The sequence below is a fragment of the Vulpes lagopus genome, chromosome 16 (assembly GCF_018345385.1).
Source record: "Vulpes lagopus strain Blue_001 chromosome 16, ASM1834538v1, whole genome shotgun sequence".
In the NCBI taxonomy this organism is placed as follows: domain Eukaryota; kingdom Metazoa; phylum Chordata; class Mammalia; order Carnivora; family Canidae; genus Vulpes; species Vulpes lagopus.
The window spans coordinates 55000933-55016024 of record NC_054839.1 but is presented as its reverse complement, the minus strand read 5'-3'; the positions used below and the strand labels follow the sequence as shown (position 1 = coordinate 55016024).

Sequence of the window (15092 nt, the reverse complement as noted above, 5' to 3'; positions counted from 1 at the left end):
TGGATCCTGGTGCCTGCTTCACCCTTCTGATCTCCATTGCTTCTGGCAACTTCCATTGGCATTCCTTGCCCCTCTCCTCTGCTGAACCTCACGGCACATAGTTGTCATCAGATTTGGAGGTGACTTCTTTCACTTTCCCAGACAAAGGCTGTTTCCTTTTTTTCCTTGAACACACGTAGTGATCAGATTTCTCCACTCCTTCCAGGACCTCTCTAAACCTTTGTTCATAAATCTTCCCAGTACAATCCTGGGTAATGAGTGGGCAGCAAGTCATATGCTCTGCTTTTATAGATGGAAACCTTGAAGCAAAGTGAAGTTAAATGGCTTCCTGACCAAGGAGACTGACACTGACTCACAATTATATGACCCAGTTTGTGCCATGATATTGTTTTATTTTCTCCAGAAGGAAGGAGAGTATGGTGGAGTTCAGGAGCCACTTTATCTATTGAAGCCTCTCTATTTTTTCCACCTCTACCTGAGAGGTTACTCCATGGTTCAGGGGTGAGGACAGAGCAGCCTGGAGGGAGACGCAGCAGTAGGAAGAGACAGAGATTTGGTGTGAGAAGCCCTGGGTCTTGGTGATGTTTTTAGAGATGAGAAGCAAAGGAGAAAGAACCAAGGGTGGAAGATCGTCAGACAGTGCTTCTTGGGGCACCTGGGAGGCCTAGTAGGTTAAGTGTCTGCTTTTGGCTCAGGTCATGATCTCAGGATCCTGGGATCAAGCCCTGCTAAGTGGGGAGCCTGCTTCTCCCTCTCCCTCTGACACACACTATATTTCTAATAAATAAATGAATAAATAAAATTTTTTCATAAAACAGGGGTTCTTAACACTTCTTGCAGTTTTATCTTCAGTAGCTTATATTGGCATTTTTAATTAGATTATTTCACTATCAAAAAGATGGTGAAGAAGTTTGTAAAGAGGTCATTGAATTTTACTTTTTAAGAAGCCATTGAATTTTCTAAGAAATCCCCCTTCCCCACTGCAAACATTTCTCCCTCTAAACGTTGTTCTTTATGTTAACTGATTGGCTTTGTTGAAACAGCCACATTTAGTTTTTAGGAGGAATATATATATTTAGAGGCTTAGGAAATTGTACCAGAGGATTTTCCATGTTTTCAGAAATGGGAGGTGTAGCCACCCAGTGTATTAAATTTTGTAAAAGGAACTGTGGGGCTGGCTTTGCCCCTGCCCTACCTCTCCAAATGGAGCCAAGAGACTGGAGCAATCGGAAATGGTACCACTCTCCAGCTGTTCTTATTGGCTGGCTCACAGTTCACCTCATCTCCTTAGCATAACGACTATGCTGAGGGATTTGACAGTTGCAACATCAAATTGCCTCAAAGGCTCTTTCTCATTTCCAGGGAGTTCCACTGGCCCTCCCTTAGTTTGGTGTAAGAGCTAACCACAACTTTAATTATTAGTCTTCTTGAGAGAACCAGGGAGACCGTCTCTCACACTATGACTCCATCTACTCAGCTCTGAATGAATAATCCAGCTTTTTACAGTTAACTCCCCAAACAAGCCTGACACCCCAAAGAGTGAGTAAAATAACTATATGCCTTATTCATCACTACCTGGGCATGCCGCTCCTATTTTGCTCCTTACAAAATATTTCACATTCATCACAGCCTGAGTTAAACTTTCTCTGGTACCTTCTGACTCATAAGAGCATCAACCTAATCCACTGTAGACAATCAAGAACTCTCTTTAGCTGTATTTCTGGAAGAGGCATCATCATCATCAAGGTTGCTTAGCAGCAGAAATTGGTTTATTAAAAACAACTTTGTGAGGAAAGCACCTCCACATTTTTGTGTGGATTCACATCTTCTTATTGACTGACTTGCTAACTGAATTACTCAAAAGGTTTTCTCCTTATATGTGCTGGGAGGGGGGACCTAAGGGGCAAAATGGCTGGGAAAGACTTGATATTAGAAAGTGGATGAGATACCTTGAAGCAACTAGGGGAATCATGTTTCTTCTGTCCAGAAAGAACATGTGTACTTTGCCCTGCTGTCCAGTCTCATTATGGGCTCCTGCAGGATGAGGGAGAAGCTCAGACAAGAAGGGACACATGTCAGGCTGGGGATGGGGCCAATGAACCCAGGAGATGTTGCAGACGTGGGTTATTATCTAGTGACCTGAGGCACCACAGTTGCCAAGCTCATTTTTTTTTTTTTTTAACTATTCAGACCAACAGTTACGCTCTGAAAAATAGCAAAGCTACCTGTGTAAGGGAGGTGAGGGGGGAATCACTGACATTTACTGAATGATTATTACTAGCCACTGTTTCAAGCATTTTTCTGGACGCAAAAATAAATACTATTGGTTTAACATTGTCCTTAAAAATGAGAGACATAGGGCAGCCCGGGTGGCTCAGCGGTTTAGCAGTTTTGGCCCAGGGTGTGATCCTGGAGACCTGGGATCGAGTCTCACATCAGGCTCCCTGCATGGAGCCTGCTTCTCCCTCCACCTGTGTCTCTGCCTCTCTCTCTCTCTCTCTCTCTCTCTCTCTCTCTCTCTCTCCCTCTCCCTCCTCTCTGTGTTTCTCATGAATAAATAAATAAAAATTTTTAAAAAATGAGAGACATGGGGCACCTGGGTGGCTCAGTCAATTAAGCATCCAATTCTTGATTTTGGCTCAGGTTATGATCTTGGGGTCATGAGATTGAGCCCCATATCAGGCTCTGCGCTGCGCATGGAGCCTGCTTAAGATTCTCTCTCCTTGCCCCTCCTCTACCAGTTCATATATATATGTGTACCTCCTCTCTTTCTAAAAAACAAAAATAAAAACCAAAATAAAAATGATAAACCAAGACTTTGAGAGGTTAAATTGATGAATACAGTTATCTGTAAGTAGCAGGGATGGGATTTGAACCCTGGCATCCAACACTCCTATCCACTGCACTTCTTAGCCACAGGGGGAATTATGGCCGAGTTGTCAGATTTTCCCATTTTTCAAGGAAGCCAGTTTATCTGAATTTATTAATGAGAAATTTCTGAATTTTTAAATTGTTGTCAATATCTTTTTAAATTTTTTTTTTTTTTTTTTGTAAAATTCATTTCAGGTCAGCAACTAAATGCAGGCTGAATGTAATCGAGGATTACTTCCTTTTTGCCAGTCATTAGGTCATTGCTCAACCTGTAACTCTGTGTACATACAGGACAAACCTGGACCAAAGAAGTAGAAATGTAAACAGGAACCCGCACTAGTATCATTGTAGTAAATGCCCATCAAGGAAGCTTTGAAAGATTGGGTCATCAGAGGGAGTCTGACTCCCTCGGCTTTTGCTAGTTTCACTAGAAACCAAGAGAAAATGTGGATTTCAGATTTGTAATGGAGGAGAGTCTAGACCTGTGTGTTTCAGCCTTAATGCTATAGTCCTATGGTTCAAAGAGGTCAGTGGGTTACAAGTGAGCTGAGATACTGGCGCTTTCAGTCCTCAGGGGGCTGAGAGTTTCTGTGGTCCAGAAGTCCCTTGGTTGGTCACCTCTGGCCTTAGGTAACTTCTCCTTCTAGTTCACCGCATGTCGCAGACATTATAATTTTTAAAAATGTGTGCCATGAAGTTAAAACAATTAGGAAGCACTATGATCGTCTGTTTCTTGTGTAATGTGGATTGTTCTAATTTACCATCAAGTTTTTTTTTTTTCTTTCTGATGAATGGGATTTACATCTTTATATGAATCCTTTAATGGAAGTTTTGTCTTCTTATGTTCACCTGGATAGTAGGATATCCTCCTCCCGCTTCTCTCTCTCTCCCCCATTCATGGATCTTTTTATTAAAAGCAAATTATAAAAAATAAAATAAAAGCAAATTATTTCAGGGTGGTTCAGTAGGATAAGCGTCTGCTTTTAGCTCAGGTCATGATCCCAGGTCCTGGGATTGAACCTCGCATCTGACTCCCTGCTCAGTAGGAGCCTGCTTCTCCCTCTCCCTCTGCCAACCCCCCCCTCCTTATGCTCTCTCTTCCTCAAATAAAATAAAAATCTTTAAAAAATTATTTCATTCACTTGTTCATTCGTTCATCCATTCATTCATTCCAGTTTTCTTCCTGACTTCTTCTATTTTTTTTCCTTTTTTTTCTTCCTGACTTCTAATCTCACATGGCAATGTGGTATTATTTGGTATCAATTCATTCAATAATTATTTGTTATTTGTTTGGAAAGGGGAGAGGGTAAGGGACCTACTGGGGCAATCAACTTCGGTCTTCCTGGGACATCTGTAGCACTGAAAGTCCCATGGATTCCCTCCTTAGTCTTGGGCTAATCAGAATAATTAGTCACCCTAGGCCCTAGCAAACATGTAAAGATGTTGTTATAGACATGATAAAAGACCATTCTTCATTTGCACATCTATATATGAAGAAAACCAGGGGCGAATTTCAGACAAAATAACCTCAGTTTTTTACTTAGATAGATGTAAGCTCATCTGCTGGAAAAGAAGGTGAACAGATGGTAGAGGAACTGTCACTCAATGAACCCTCCCCCCCATATTCTAAATAACAAACCTAACAAGTTATACTCACTCAAAATTAGGGGAGATGTGGCTATTATGGAGGGAAGCACCTAATGTGAACCGTGGCCCATAAAGATCCAGTGGAGAGTAGATACCACCAGGTTGTGAGAGAAGCCAAGGACAGAGCAAGTAAAACTCAGTGTGTGACCTGGCACAGGTGTGTAAGTGTCTGTGCCGTGGGCCTCCATCTGCAAAGTGTAGGGGTGGACCATGCACACCCCTAAAGTCTCACATGCATTCTAGAATTCTAGCATTTATTCAAGGATTACATGGGGAGATAAACAAACACACACAAACACACACAAATGTTAGAAGTCCTTGGTATGCGAAACCAAAAGAATAGGCCAGGGATCCCTGCCAAAAATTAGGATTACGACTAGGATGGAGTAAGCTCTGGCACACCAAAAACCAGGCAGCACCCTGAAAGTTTAGGATGAAGGAAGTTGCATTCCCCACATCAGAAACAAACTTCTCACTGTATACTTTAACAATTTAGAAAATATCATCATACAAATCAATAGCTTGTGGACTGAGAAGCATTTGAACATAACAGTATTTCATTTGATCCTCACATGATCCTGGGAGGCAGACAGCAGAGCTTTTACTCTCCCCATTTTATAGATGAGAAAACAGTTTCCAAGTAGCTAAGGTCACAAAGTCAAGTCCTGGACTCTGTTGTCATGAATTTCTGTAATTTCTGAATTTCTGCTTAAAGAGAATGGGGGTCAGCTGCATCTTATCACTAGGCAGGCATTTCAGAAGCAGAAACCCTAGGCAAGAGCGTTAGGGACCCATGGGACACACTGTGCCCTTCCCGGACTGGAGCACAGGACTGTGGTTATGAATGCCATGGTTGGCTTGTTCTGCAGAGGGCTCTTCTTGGTATCACCAGAGATGTCTCTAGATCTGAGGGTAGCCTGATCAGTCTCTATTACCCTCTCCTGGGGCTGTGCCCTTGTGGTCACACTTCTAATCAGGTCACTGCTGGAGTCCTTCTTCCTAAATGTCCCAGTGCCATCCGTAGCTTTGGGCTTTGGAAGGCTGTGGGATTGAAATGATCTGAGTCTATGAGGACTCTTGCTTTTCTGTTGTGTGCTGTTATGTGAAGCCTGATGCAATTGTACCACTTTTGTTGCTGTTTAGATTTTTTTTTTCCATCATAGATCATTATTCCAAAAATAGACTGGTAATATATTCTTATACATCTGAATTTAATTAACAATCTTCTCATTGACATGGATGTTGTTTTACTGCTTCTGGCCAGGCCAGACAAGGGTGTCTAAGGACCGATTTCTGAATTGTGGGATAATTTCTCTGATCTTTTTAACCCCTGCTCTGAGATGGTGATTTAGGACTTTGACGTGCTGTCTTCCACCACACTCTGGTCACTAGGGAGTACATCAAACCTCACAGAAACACTGCTTCTAGGAGTCAGGGTTGTCCCCTCCAACCTCAAAAGGATCCTCATGGAAGTCAGAAGATTATTTAATGTTCAGTATTCTGAGGACTGTCAGAATTGCCCTGGCCTTACTGAATCATTTCATGACTTGGGAGGGTTGGTGATGGGATTAAATCTTCCACACTGTGGTCCATTTCTGATGCGTTTGGCCTATGGAGACTCCAAGGGCTTTGTGGACTCTACTTTGTTTCCCAGGACTAACCAGAAACTCATGTACTATTTTGTTCGGTAGCTTCTCTATTCAGCAATACCTCACCCTTGAAGCTGATGCTGCCTAAAGAATAAGAGAAGGTTTGGCAGAAATGACAATTATTATTATTATTATTATTATTATTATTATTTAAAGATTTTATTTATTTGTTTATTTGATGGAGAGAGAGAGCACAAGCAGGGGGAGTGGCAGGCAGAGGGAGAGAGAGAAGCAGGCTTCCCCATTGAGCAGAGAGCCCGACATGGGGCTTGATCCCAGTACCCTCAGAGCATGACCTGAGCCAAAGGTAGATGCTTAACCGATTGAGCCACCCAGGTGCCCCAGAGCTGACAACTGTTACCAAGTATGCCTCCCATACCCTGTGCCCCTCTCCATATGTGAAGTCCACACCGCCTGCACCTGGGGCAGTAAAAGCCTACATCCTTTAACCACCTTACTGGTGTTCACCCCAGCTATTGGCTCAAATCCTGGGGAACACTGACTGCCTTTTTGGTAGATGTCAAAATCAGGAGATTATGGCTCTCTTCATCTGGAGTTCACACCATTTAGAGCAGAGAGTTTGGGTGGCAGAGATGATGGGACGACAGCATCCACCCATCCATTCATAGTCCTCATTCATACCCACATCTAATTATGGAGCGCCCAGTGTGTGCCACATGCTAAGCTGGATACTGGGCATTCAGCAGTGAATAGAGAAGTCAAGGTCTCAAGGAGGGGGTTCTGTTTTGATAGAATAGCCCACAGAACTCCAACTGCTTTTGCTTCAGGTGTGTAGTTACTGCCAAGAGTTTTTAAGTATTTAAGGGCCTTGCTAAGTTTGGAAAGCTCTGGCTCCTCTCTGCTCCTTTGGAGCCTGGCCTTGAGTGAGAAGCTGGTTCCTCAAAGTGCCACTGTCAGCACTCTCCAGATGAGTACTATGCATGGGGAGGGCCCAGGGCGTGGGGCCCTCTGAGGGCTGTGTCATCCCCCGCTCCAGCCACAGAGGTTACATCACGAAGGGAAGCTGAGCTGTCAGCTTGTTGCTAGGCTGTGGCTATTTATTTTTATAAATGAGACTTGTGCTTAATTTAGAAATCTGCTTTTCCTTTTCCTTTCTTTTCTTCAGCATCATCTGGCTGTCTGGCACCACCAGAGAACTGCATTTCTGACCCAAGGAGAGCTGGTGGGTGGATGGGGGCAGGAAGGAGGTTGGGGAAAGGATGGATGCCAGCTCAGCTGCCTCATAGGGAGGTAGAAACACGTGGCCAGGCTATTAGCATCCAGTTGGGCTTCTAGATGGGTTTCATATGTGACACCTACATAGTCCTCACTTGGAACAACAGAGCAGAAAGCTACCCTGGTGCTAACTCCTCTTCTGAACAACCACACACTGGAATACAGCAGAACAGAAGGCAATGCCACAAAAAAGAGGATCAAAGTCAGCCAGAATCAGGTGACATCTAGACTTTTAGAACTTTGGATGCAGCTATTTTAATAGAGTCACTTTATTGCAATTATTCTGACATGAGGATATTTAGATTTAGCCTAAAAATTCAGCCAATAAATGTTCTGATTTTCAAAAATAAATAAGTAAAATGGGCATTTTATATTCCTTCTGTGAACTCCCTCCAACTCCAGTCTTCACCCAATTACCAATTCTACCTCTGGGCATCAAGGTGAATGGGTCAGGAACAGGTAGGGGGAAAGGGGGAGAGAATAAAAATGGGAGAAATACTGAGGATCAGGTAATGGTCAAGAATGAAGTAAATGTCAGGAATGAGGTGCCCAGTCAGGAGTAAAGGAGAGGAGGGTCAAGAGGCCTCTAAAATCAATAAGAAGGTCACAGTGACACAGAGCAGAAGCCACAGATAGAACGAGGGGTGGGAAATTGGTTTTAAACATAAAATACAGTGAGTCCACATTTTGGCTCACCTGTCTTGAGGTTGTGTGAGAACAGTTGCATGAGAAAACAGTCTACTTAGGATTCAGAATCATTCATGTTGGTTCTTCCATGGGCAGTGTCTGACTCATAGATGTCTACATATTTCACTTGAGGGCTGGAGCCTCAGTTTCCCCACATAAAATGCAGATGATTATGTCCACAATTCCTCTTTCCCCACCTTTTGCTCTCCCTGCAGGGGACATGCTGAGGATGAGCTAGCAGCTTATAAACCGCTCCCAGCCTCTTGGAGAAAGGTGCTTCTGTAAACAGTGGGTATTTGTGTATGTGACTCAGGATTTTGGAGTCGGGCAAGGGTAGCTGTCTGGTGATTCATGTGAACACACTGATGCCTCTAGCTGGAATGTATAGTGTTTGGGATGAATTTGTTCTTGCCACCACAGAGAACTTCACCTTCCCCCAAATGCTAATACTTGAGGAGTCTGCACATGGTCACCAGGACATTAGCTGTGACAAGAGGTGAAAGGAATCTGGCCTTTCTGCCCATCCATCATCTACAATTTTGTACAAAGAGCTATAGCAGCACGTCTATGCCAAATCATCCACTCCCCTTTGCCAGCAAAAATGTCTTCCAAATACTTCTGCCATTTGTCAAACTGGCCAAAGTCCCCCAGAGGCAGTTCTGTAATTGAAGGTAGATGGAAGAGAACACTCTCTGCCAGGCTTAACTACCTTCTGTGTTGACTTTCTGTATTGCAAGGTGAAACCTCACTGATTTGATCCTGGAATGTCCTTCTGGAATTGGTGGGAGGCAGCGGGGTGCTGGGGCCTCAGCTTCCAGGAGCCTGACCTGAAGTCACTACAGCTGGGCAGGGACCTTCCTCTAAGCCCTCAGAATGGAGGTGAAGGAGGCACATATCTGCAGCTCGGCTGCCCCAGCTCTTCTACCAAGTGTGAGCTGTCACCGACCCTATTCTAGAAGCCAATGTGCCATCTCCTTTGGTACAGTTAAGCTTTGTTCCTGCTACCAACTCGTCTTTCTTTGTTATTTCTCACCATGTCCCTGCCTTCAGATTTCTTATGGATTCCTTTCTCAGACATCGTGTTTTGATTCCCTCCTCACATTTACTTCCAATTGCCAAGAACAACTCTGTTCCGGCAGGAAGATATTATTTGGCTTAAAAGAGAGCGAGCAGTGGCTTTTCTCCACTAGCATTCTTTGAATTTACGTGGGAATGTATTCTGGGAACTGCTCAGAGTCTCCCTCAAGTCTCTCCCTCACCATCAACATGTTTCCGTCACAGCATTCTTTGCTTACATTGTTTTTAACTGGGTAATGATAAGAGCTTTTCTTCTGAAGCCCGGCTGTAGGGCTCAGCACCCTCCCCATGCTATTACTCCCCAAGGACCTTGGCTGAGCTCACACTGAATATTACAATGGGTTTGTTACTGTTGTTACAGACCTGAGCATTGTTCCCCGTGTTTGTGTGATAAACCTTGAGTCTACCTTCAAAATTGTTAGTTTTTCCAACTCTCGGGCATCAAGTTCGCCCTTGAAGGCAGCCCATCCCGAGGAAATGACAAGCATTCTTGATTCAGCTGGACAGATAGGGTCCAGCTGACATGGGCTTCTCTGTTGACATCCCAGAGGCCTGAATGACACATATTAAGCATAGTGGCTGATCCCTAGCCATGTTCTGAGGAAGTTACATTGCTCCAATCACTTTGTATAGTGATTCAGGAATCTGCTGTTTGACATAGAGTTAAATGATAGGAGGGGCTGGGCACCACCCAGACAGCAAGCAAGTCTGCTCGGCCTGTTCCCAGAGCATGTTCTGAGAGCCCCTGAAAGTGTCCTGGTCCTGGACCTGATCTGCCTGGACCAATTACAAGGAACAGACTAAGGGACATGCTGCCCTCCCTGAGCAGAATGCCACAGCGGGTGAGGGAAAGATCTCTTTGAGAGGGCTCAGCCAGCAAGACCAGAGCCTCAGAGCCTAAAATCAGTGGAATGCGCCAAGGCTGAGCAATGAGCATCCCTTCCATGTGAAGGTGCTTCCAGATACATGATGGGCTCCTTTGAGTCTGCCCACAACTCCTGGAGGTGAATTGAGCAGGTGTTACTACTCAGATTTTAACAATGGGGAAACTAAGTTCCAGAAGTTCCCCCTAAGACAGTGGCCCAGCTCCTTCCTCCCGGGAGCACCACATATGTGGGGGCCTTCCACACAGTCAGGCACCTGCTAAGAGTGGCAAGCGTGCACCTCCTGGTTGGGCACTGCTCTTCTTCAGCCGCTGAATGGGAAGACTGTGACTCTGCTAGTAATAAATCACAGAGCTCTTCAGGTTGGAAGAATGTCTTCTCCTACTTATCCCGGAGGGCCCCCGCATCAGGGCTGCATGGATGAGAAACAGAGAACTGAGCTCAGTGTCTTAAAAAACAATGCCAAGTCGAAGTAAGCGTGGAGGTTCCCTGTTGTTTTATCTCATTTTGCCGACCACATGGACTTCTGAGCAGGTGTGGCCTCAGCTACTCCTTACTAGCTCTCAGGACTGATGAGCAATGCCATAAATGCTCACTTTCGTTGACTGTGCCTGGATTGACTTGCTCTATAAATTCCTCTTCATGCAGCAGCAAGAGAAATCTCTGGAGCATGGGAAGGTAGAGCCAGAGCTCCCTGGAATGGAAGTGGGTTCCTGGATGCCACTTTCCCATCAGTTCTCCTGGGTTCCAGCAGACAGCAGATTGGACTTGCAACCAAGCAGACACATGAAAGCAAACGTGCGCTTCTAACATTTTGTAACCTGCCTCCCACAAAACAGAAGGCACTCTTCCCCTCGCATTATTCTCTGCCTTGTTCTTGACATTTTTAATGTGCTGAGTCTACAGCCGACTTTGCATTCCCGACACCTCCCACGTCAATTGGCTCCTGGTCCCTCCAGGCCTGAGGATCCCAGTCACGTGCTACACCCCAAGAACACTCTTGGCTCTCTTTCTAGCCAGGCTACACTCTCCTCACCTTGACATTTAGGGCCGGCTGTTTCTTTTCCTCTTCTGCTCCAATAAATCGGGTCAGTCAAGATTCACTGTTCCTGGGCAGGGTTTAGGGAAACTAGTGTTGAGATAAGGGGGGGGGGGGGGGTTCTGTATGTGTTGGGTGAAAGCAAGCATTCCCTTTCTGCTCCTGTTCCCTGGCTTTGCAATAATGTGAAACCCTAAGCAGAATGCCTGGGCTCTGTTTCCAGGCCTTTGTCTACATGGAGCTGAGTATATCTTTGAAGTTCTTCTGTTTAAACCAGACAAAGCTATACTGTCCCTTTCCTGGGTCCTTCCTTATTGATGGCCCAGGCTGAGTGGCTGGTTCAGCTCATTCACCTCTCGGTGTCTGGCATGGAATGGAGTCATTAATAGCCTGAGGGACAGAGGCTGGACCAGTTCTGTCCCTCCCCTCCCCCCAATTTCACATTCTGGACTTTAGGTGTAATCCAGCCTAGGAATGAAGGGAAGTCAAGTGTCAGATGCTAAGTAATGCCTAAAGATACCTATGCATGGGATGATAAAGTCATCTGAAAGAGAGAAAGGGGAAGGGAAAAGAAAGCAGACAGGAGAGATAAAGAAGGGAAAGGAAGAAAAAGTACAAAGTGATAGTAATGCAGCAGAGTGGCTGAGTGCCACCTACAATGCTTGGAGTGGCACAATTGCCATCTGTCACCCATCCTCGTTTCAAAGTGGCATCAGGAGCTGGTGAACACATATGCTTGCTCCAGAGAGGACACACAGCTCAGATTTTAGAACCATGAAAAAAAAAAAAAAAAAGATTTTAGAACCATGTTGCCTCCTATGATCCCCTGGAGTACAAATGAGCAAAACCCTCCTTATTTAACCCTGAATGGTCTTGACCAGAGGACTCTAAAATGCTCTGTAAAAAAATAAGATGGTATTTTTTTTTCTCCTAGTCACCCCAACACTTGAACACATACTGTTAGCACAACCCTCCAAGGTTAATTTTAAGATGCTGGTTTACAACATTTTTAAGGGAAGAGACCGTGAAAGCTGAATTAGGTATATTGCCTGGCACACAGTGTGTGTTCAATAAGCATCTGAACTTGAATTAGTGAATGAATGAACATGAGAGAAATATAATGAACAATAAATGAATAAGATATTTGAATATTTAATGTCACTTACTTTAAAAAAAACTTCATGGCCTTTGTTCAGGGCCCCAAGGATGAGTGAACTCTGATACGTAAAGTCAATAGGTGACCTGAGATCATATGCCCACACTGGAATGCTTGTGCAAGGAAGACATGGACAGGGCACAGGGATGAAGGTGGCAGACTGTGCCCAGGAGCTGCTGAGATCTCACCAGGCCCTGGATGACAGAACAGGACAACAAAGTATGAAACAGCCCATTGTGTCAGAGAGCTCAATACCCTAATACCAGGGTATGGCTGGTGTAAATGGAAAGGGTATGTGTGAGGGGTGGGGTGGGATTGTGGGGAAAGCAGGGGCTTTGGTGAGAGAAAACACAGACAACATAGAGAGCCTTGAATGCCTCCGGTAACCACCAGCTTTTGCTGGTGACCATAGGTATTAGAGTGTCTTGTATAAAGGCCAAGCACTGGCAACAGTAGGTTTCACTTATCTAAATCTTCCTGGGAGGCTGAAACTTCATGTATAAACTGCTGCTTGGCCACTGGGGAGTGTGTGGGTATCTCCATGTCTCCTTATAGCCTCCAAGCTGATGGAAGAGGGGAATGATCTCTGACGCCTATGTGATTTCTGGTCTGTATTCCTCTCTGCTGTGAGCCACTTAAGCACAAAATCTCCCTGGTCTCTGAGCAGACTGAGCACAGCAGAGCTTTACTCTGTATGTATGATAGATGAACATATGTATGTATGTATGTATGTAAGGATGGATGGATGGACAGACAGATGGATTGGTGGATGGGTGGATGTTCAGAGTCCTACAAAGGCCTTTATGCCTCACCCCTCTCTCCTAAGGGGGCAAAATTCATCTTTACCACCAGTACTTGTTCATCATTAGCCTTGTAGTCTCTCACAGGCACAGAGCCCAGAAGAAATCAATCTGGAATGAAAGGAGACAAGGCTGAAGCCTCCAAAGAACTTAGAAAGAAACTTGGTCAGAGCTTATTGGAAGCACGAGCAGCACAGACTCCAAGGCCTAGAAGGAAGAAGGGGCTCGAAGGCTCTACAGATCCCCGGGCTCTTGTGTGCCCAGCAGCACTGGCACAATGGGCCCAGGGCTGGAACACTGTGAACACTTCTGCTGCAGAATGCCTTGGGAGCCAAAAGATTTGATAAAGCCTGAATCAGAGCAGATAAAAGGCAATTATGTTCCCACATCCTGGGCTCCTGCCACCCTGCGGCTCCCTGGGGATATACTTGTGGCATTTGGATATTTCTCTCACAAAGGCCCGCAGAGAGAAAAACAGCCACTCAACATCTAATAAATTATCCGCCATGCCACTGCTTCTGCTGGTCTCATTCTGACACTTCTTTCCTTCTGACTGTAGACAATAATTATCTTCTAATTGCTTAAATAATCTTGTTCATGGAGCTACAGCAATGACAAAAAGCTCTCATTTGTTATTGCTTATTCTGAACGTTGATTCAAGCCGAATTACACCTTGGGTGTACGTGTGACTGTATTCTGAAGAGTAGAGCACCCACCCCCCACCCCCACTGATCAAGGTCTCTAGGTGGGTATCAGCATGTTTCTTGCCTCTTTCTTTGCCCAAGGGCTGCATTTGACTTCTGGGAGGTCATTACTCAGCCGTTCCCCAAATAAGGCACCAAAGTGGGGTCCTTGTGCATTTGAGGGCCACCAGCCAGCCAGCAATGGATGGAGAATAAGTACAGGAAGGCAGTGAGTGAATCCAAATCCCCACCCCTCTAACAGTGGATATTCCTGGAATTCAGAACCAGTCTTTGACTCTGTGTGTCATTATCTCTTTTTTCAGAGCACAGAATTGAATAACAGAGAAATATCACAAATCATTGACTTAAGTAGTATTCACTTCCTAATGCTAGATGCTATACAGTCTTTGAGAAGCTTATTTCCTGTAATATGAGCACAGATTATGCATTGAAGGCACCATGAATATACAGAATATATAGAAATATGAGGTGAAGGTGCAAATCAGACATAGCAATGAGCATGGATTTTCAGAGCAATAGTCAAATGGAGAATGCTTGAGTGAAATACCCGAATATGAGCTGAAGGGCAGGAGATCAGGCTTGTAGATCTCAGTTGCTGGACTAATTACTTGGTTCATTTGTTCAACTCTATTTATTGAGGACCTACTAAATGACAAGTACCAAATGAGGTACAGAGAGTTTTAAAAAAGAATAAAACACTGCCCATCGCTTTGAGGAGCTCACACTGTGGTAAGAATTAAAGCATGAATGTACCATATGAATAATTCATGTACAACAGTACATAGAAAAGTTGGGGTATTAGGAAAGCACTGACGAAAGATGAACAGACTCAGCCTGAGGAGATGGGACTCCCATTTCAACTGGGCCTAGGAGGGTTGATAAGCTTCTGAAAGCTTTGCTGAGGGCATTTTAGGCCTTGAAGCCGAAAAAACAGGAGTCATTAAAAGAATGTGAAACTATTCCATGTGACCAAAGAATATGTGGAGGGAGGCATAGTGAGGGGATGTGGCTGGAGAGGCTGGGGCTAGTTCTGAGTAACATGTGATGGACCTGGGCTTTTACTTCAAAGACTCTAAGTGGGGAGAGGGCATAAAGAGGTTCACTCTGGCCAGTGTGGAGGGAAATGGATGGAAAGAAGGCAGGCAGGAAGCAGACACAGTGGAAAAGTAGCAGAATTAGTACAGCAGAGAAGCTTCCAGAGACCTATGAGAGATGGAGGCTTTGTAATTTCAGTGCATGTGGGGCACTGTTACACAGAGACGTTTTATTATTTGATTCTCGTAACCTGCTTATTCTAGAAACCTGTCCCCATTTTCTTGGGCCTTGAGATCTAGCCATTATT

At 44.7% G+C, this 15092-nt stretch overlaps 1 protein-coding gene across 1 annotated transcript; it reads left to right on the top strand.

Moving 5' to 3' along the window:
• Window positions 1–7391: 7391 nt before the first annotated feature.
• On the top strand, window positions 7392–7631 carry SMIM2 (small integral membrane protein 2). Its single transcript, XM_041731063.1, is given in 1 exon segment — window positions 7392–7631. A coding segment is annotated over 1 exon segment (240 nt).
• Window positions 7632–15092: the final 7461 nt, after the last annotated feature.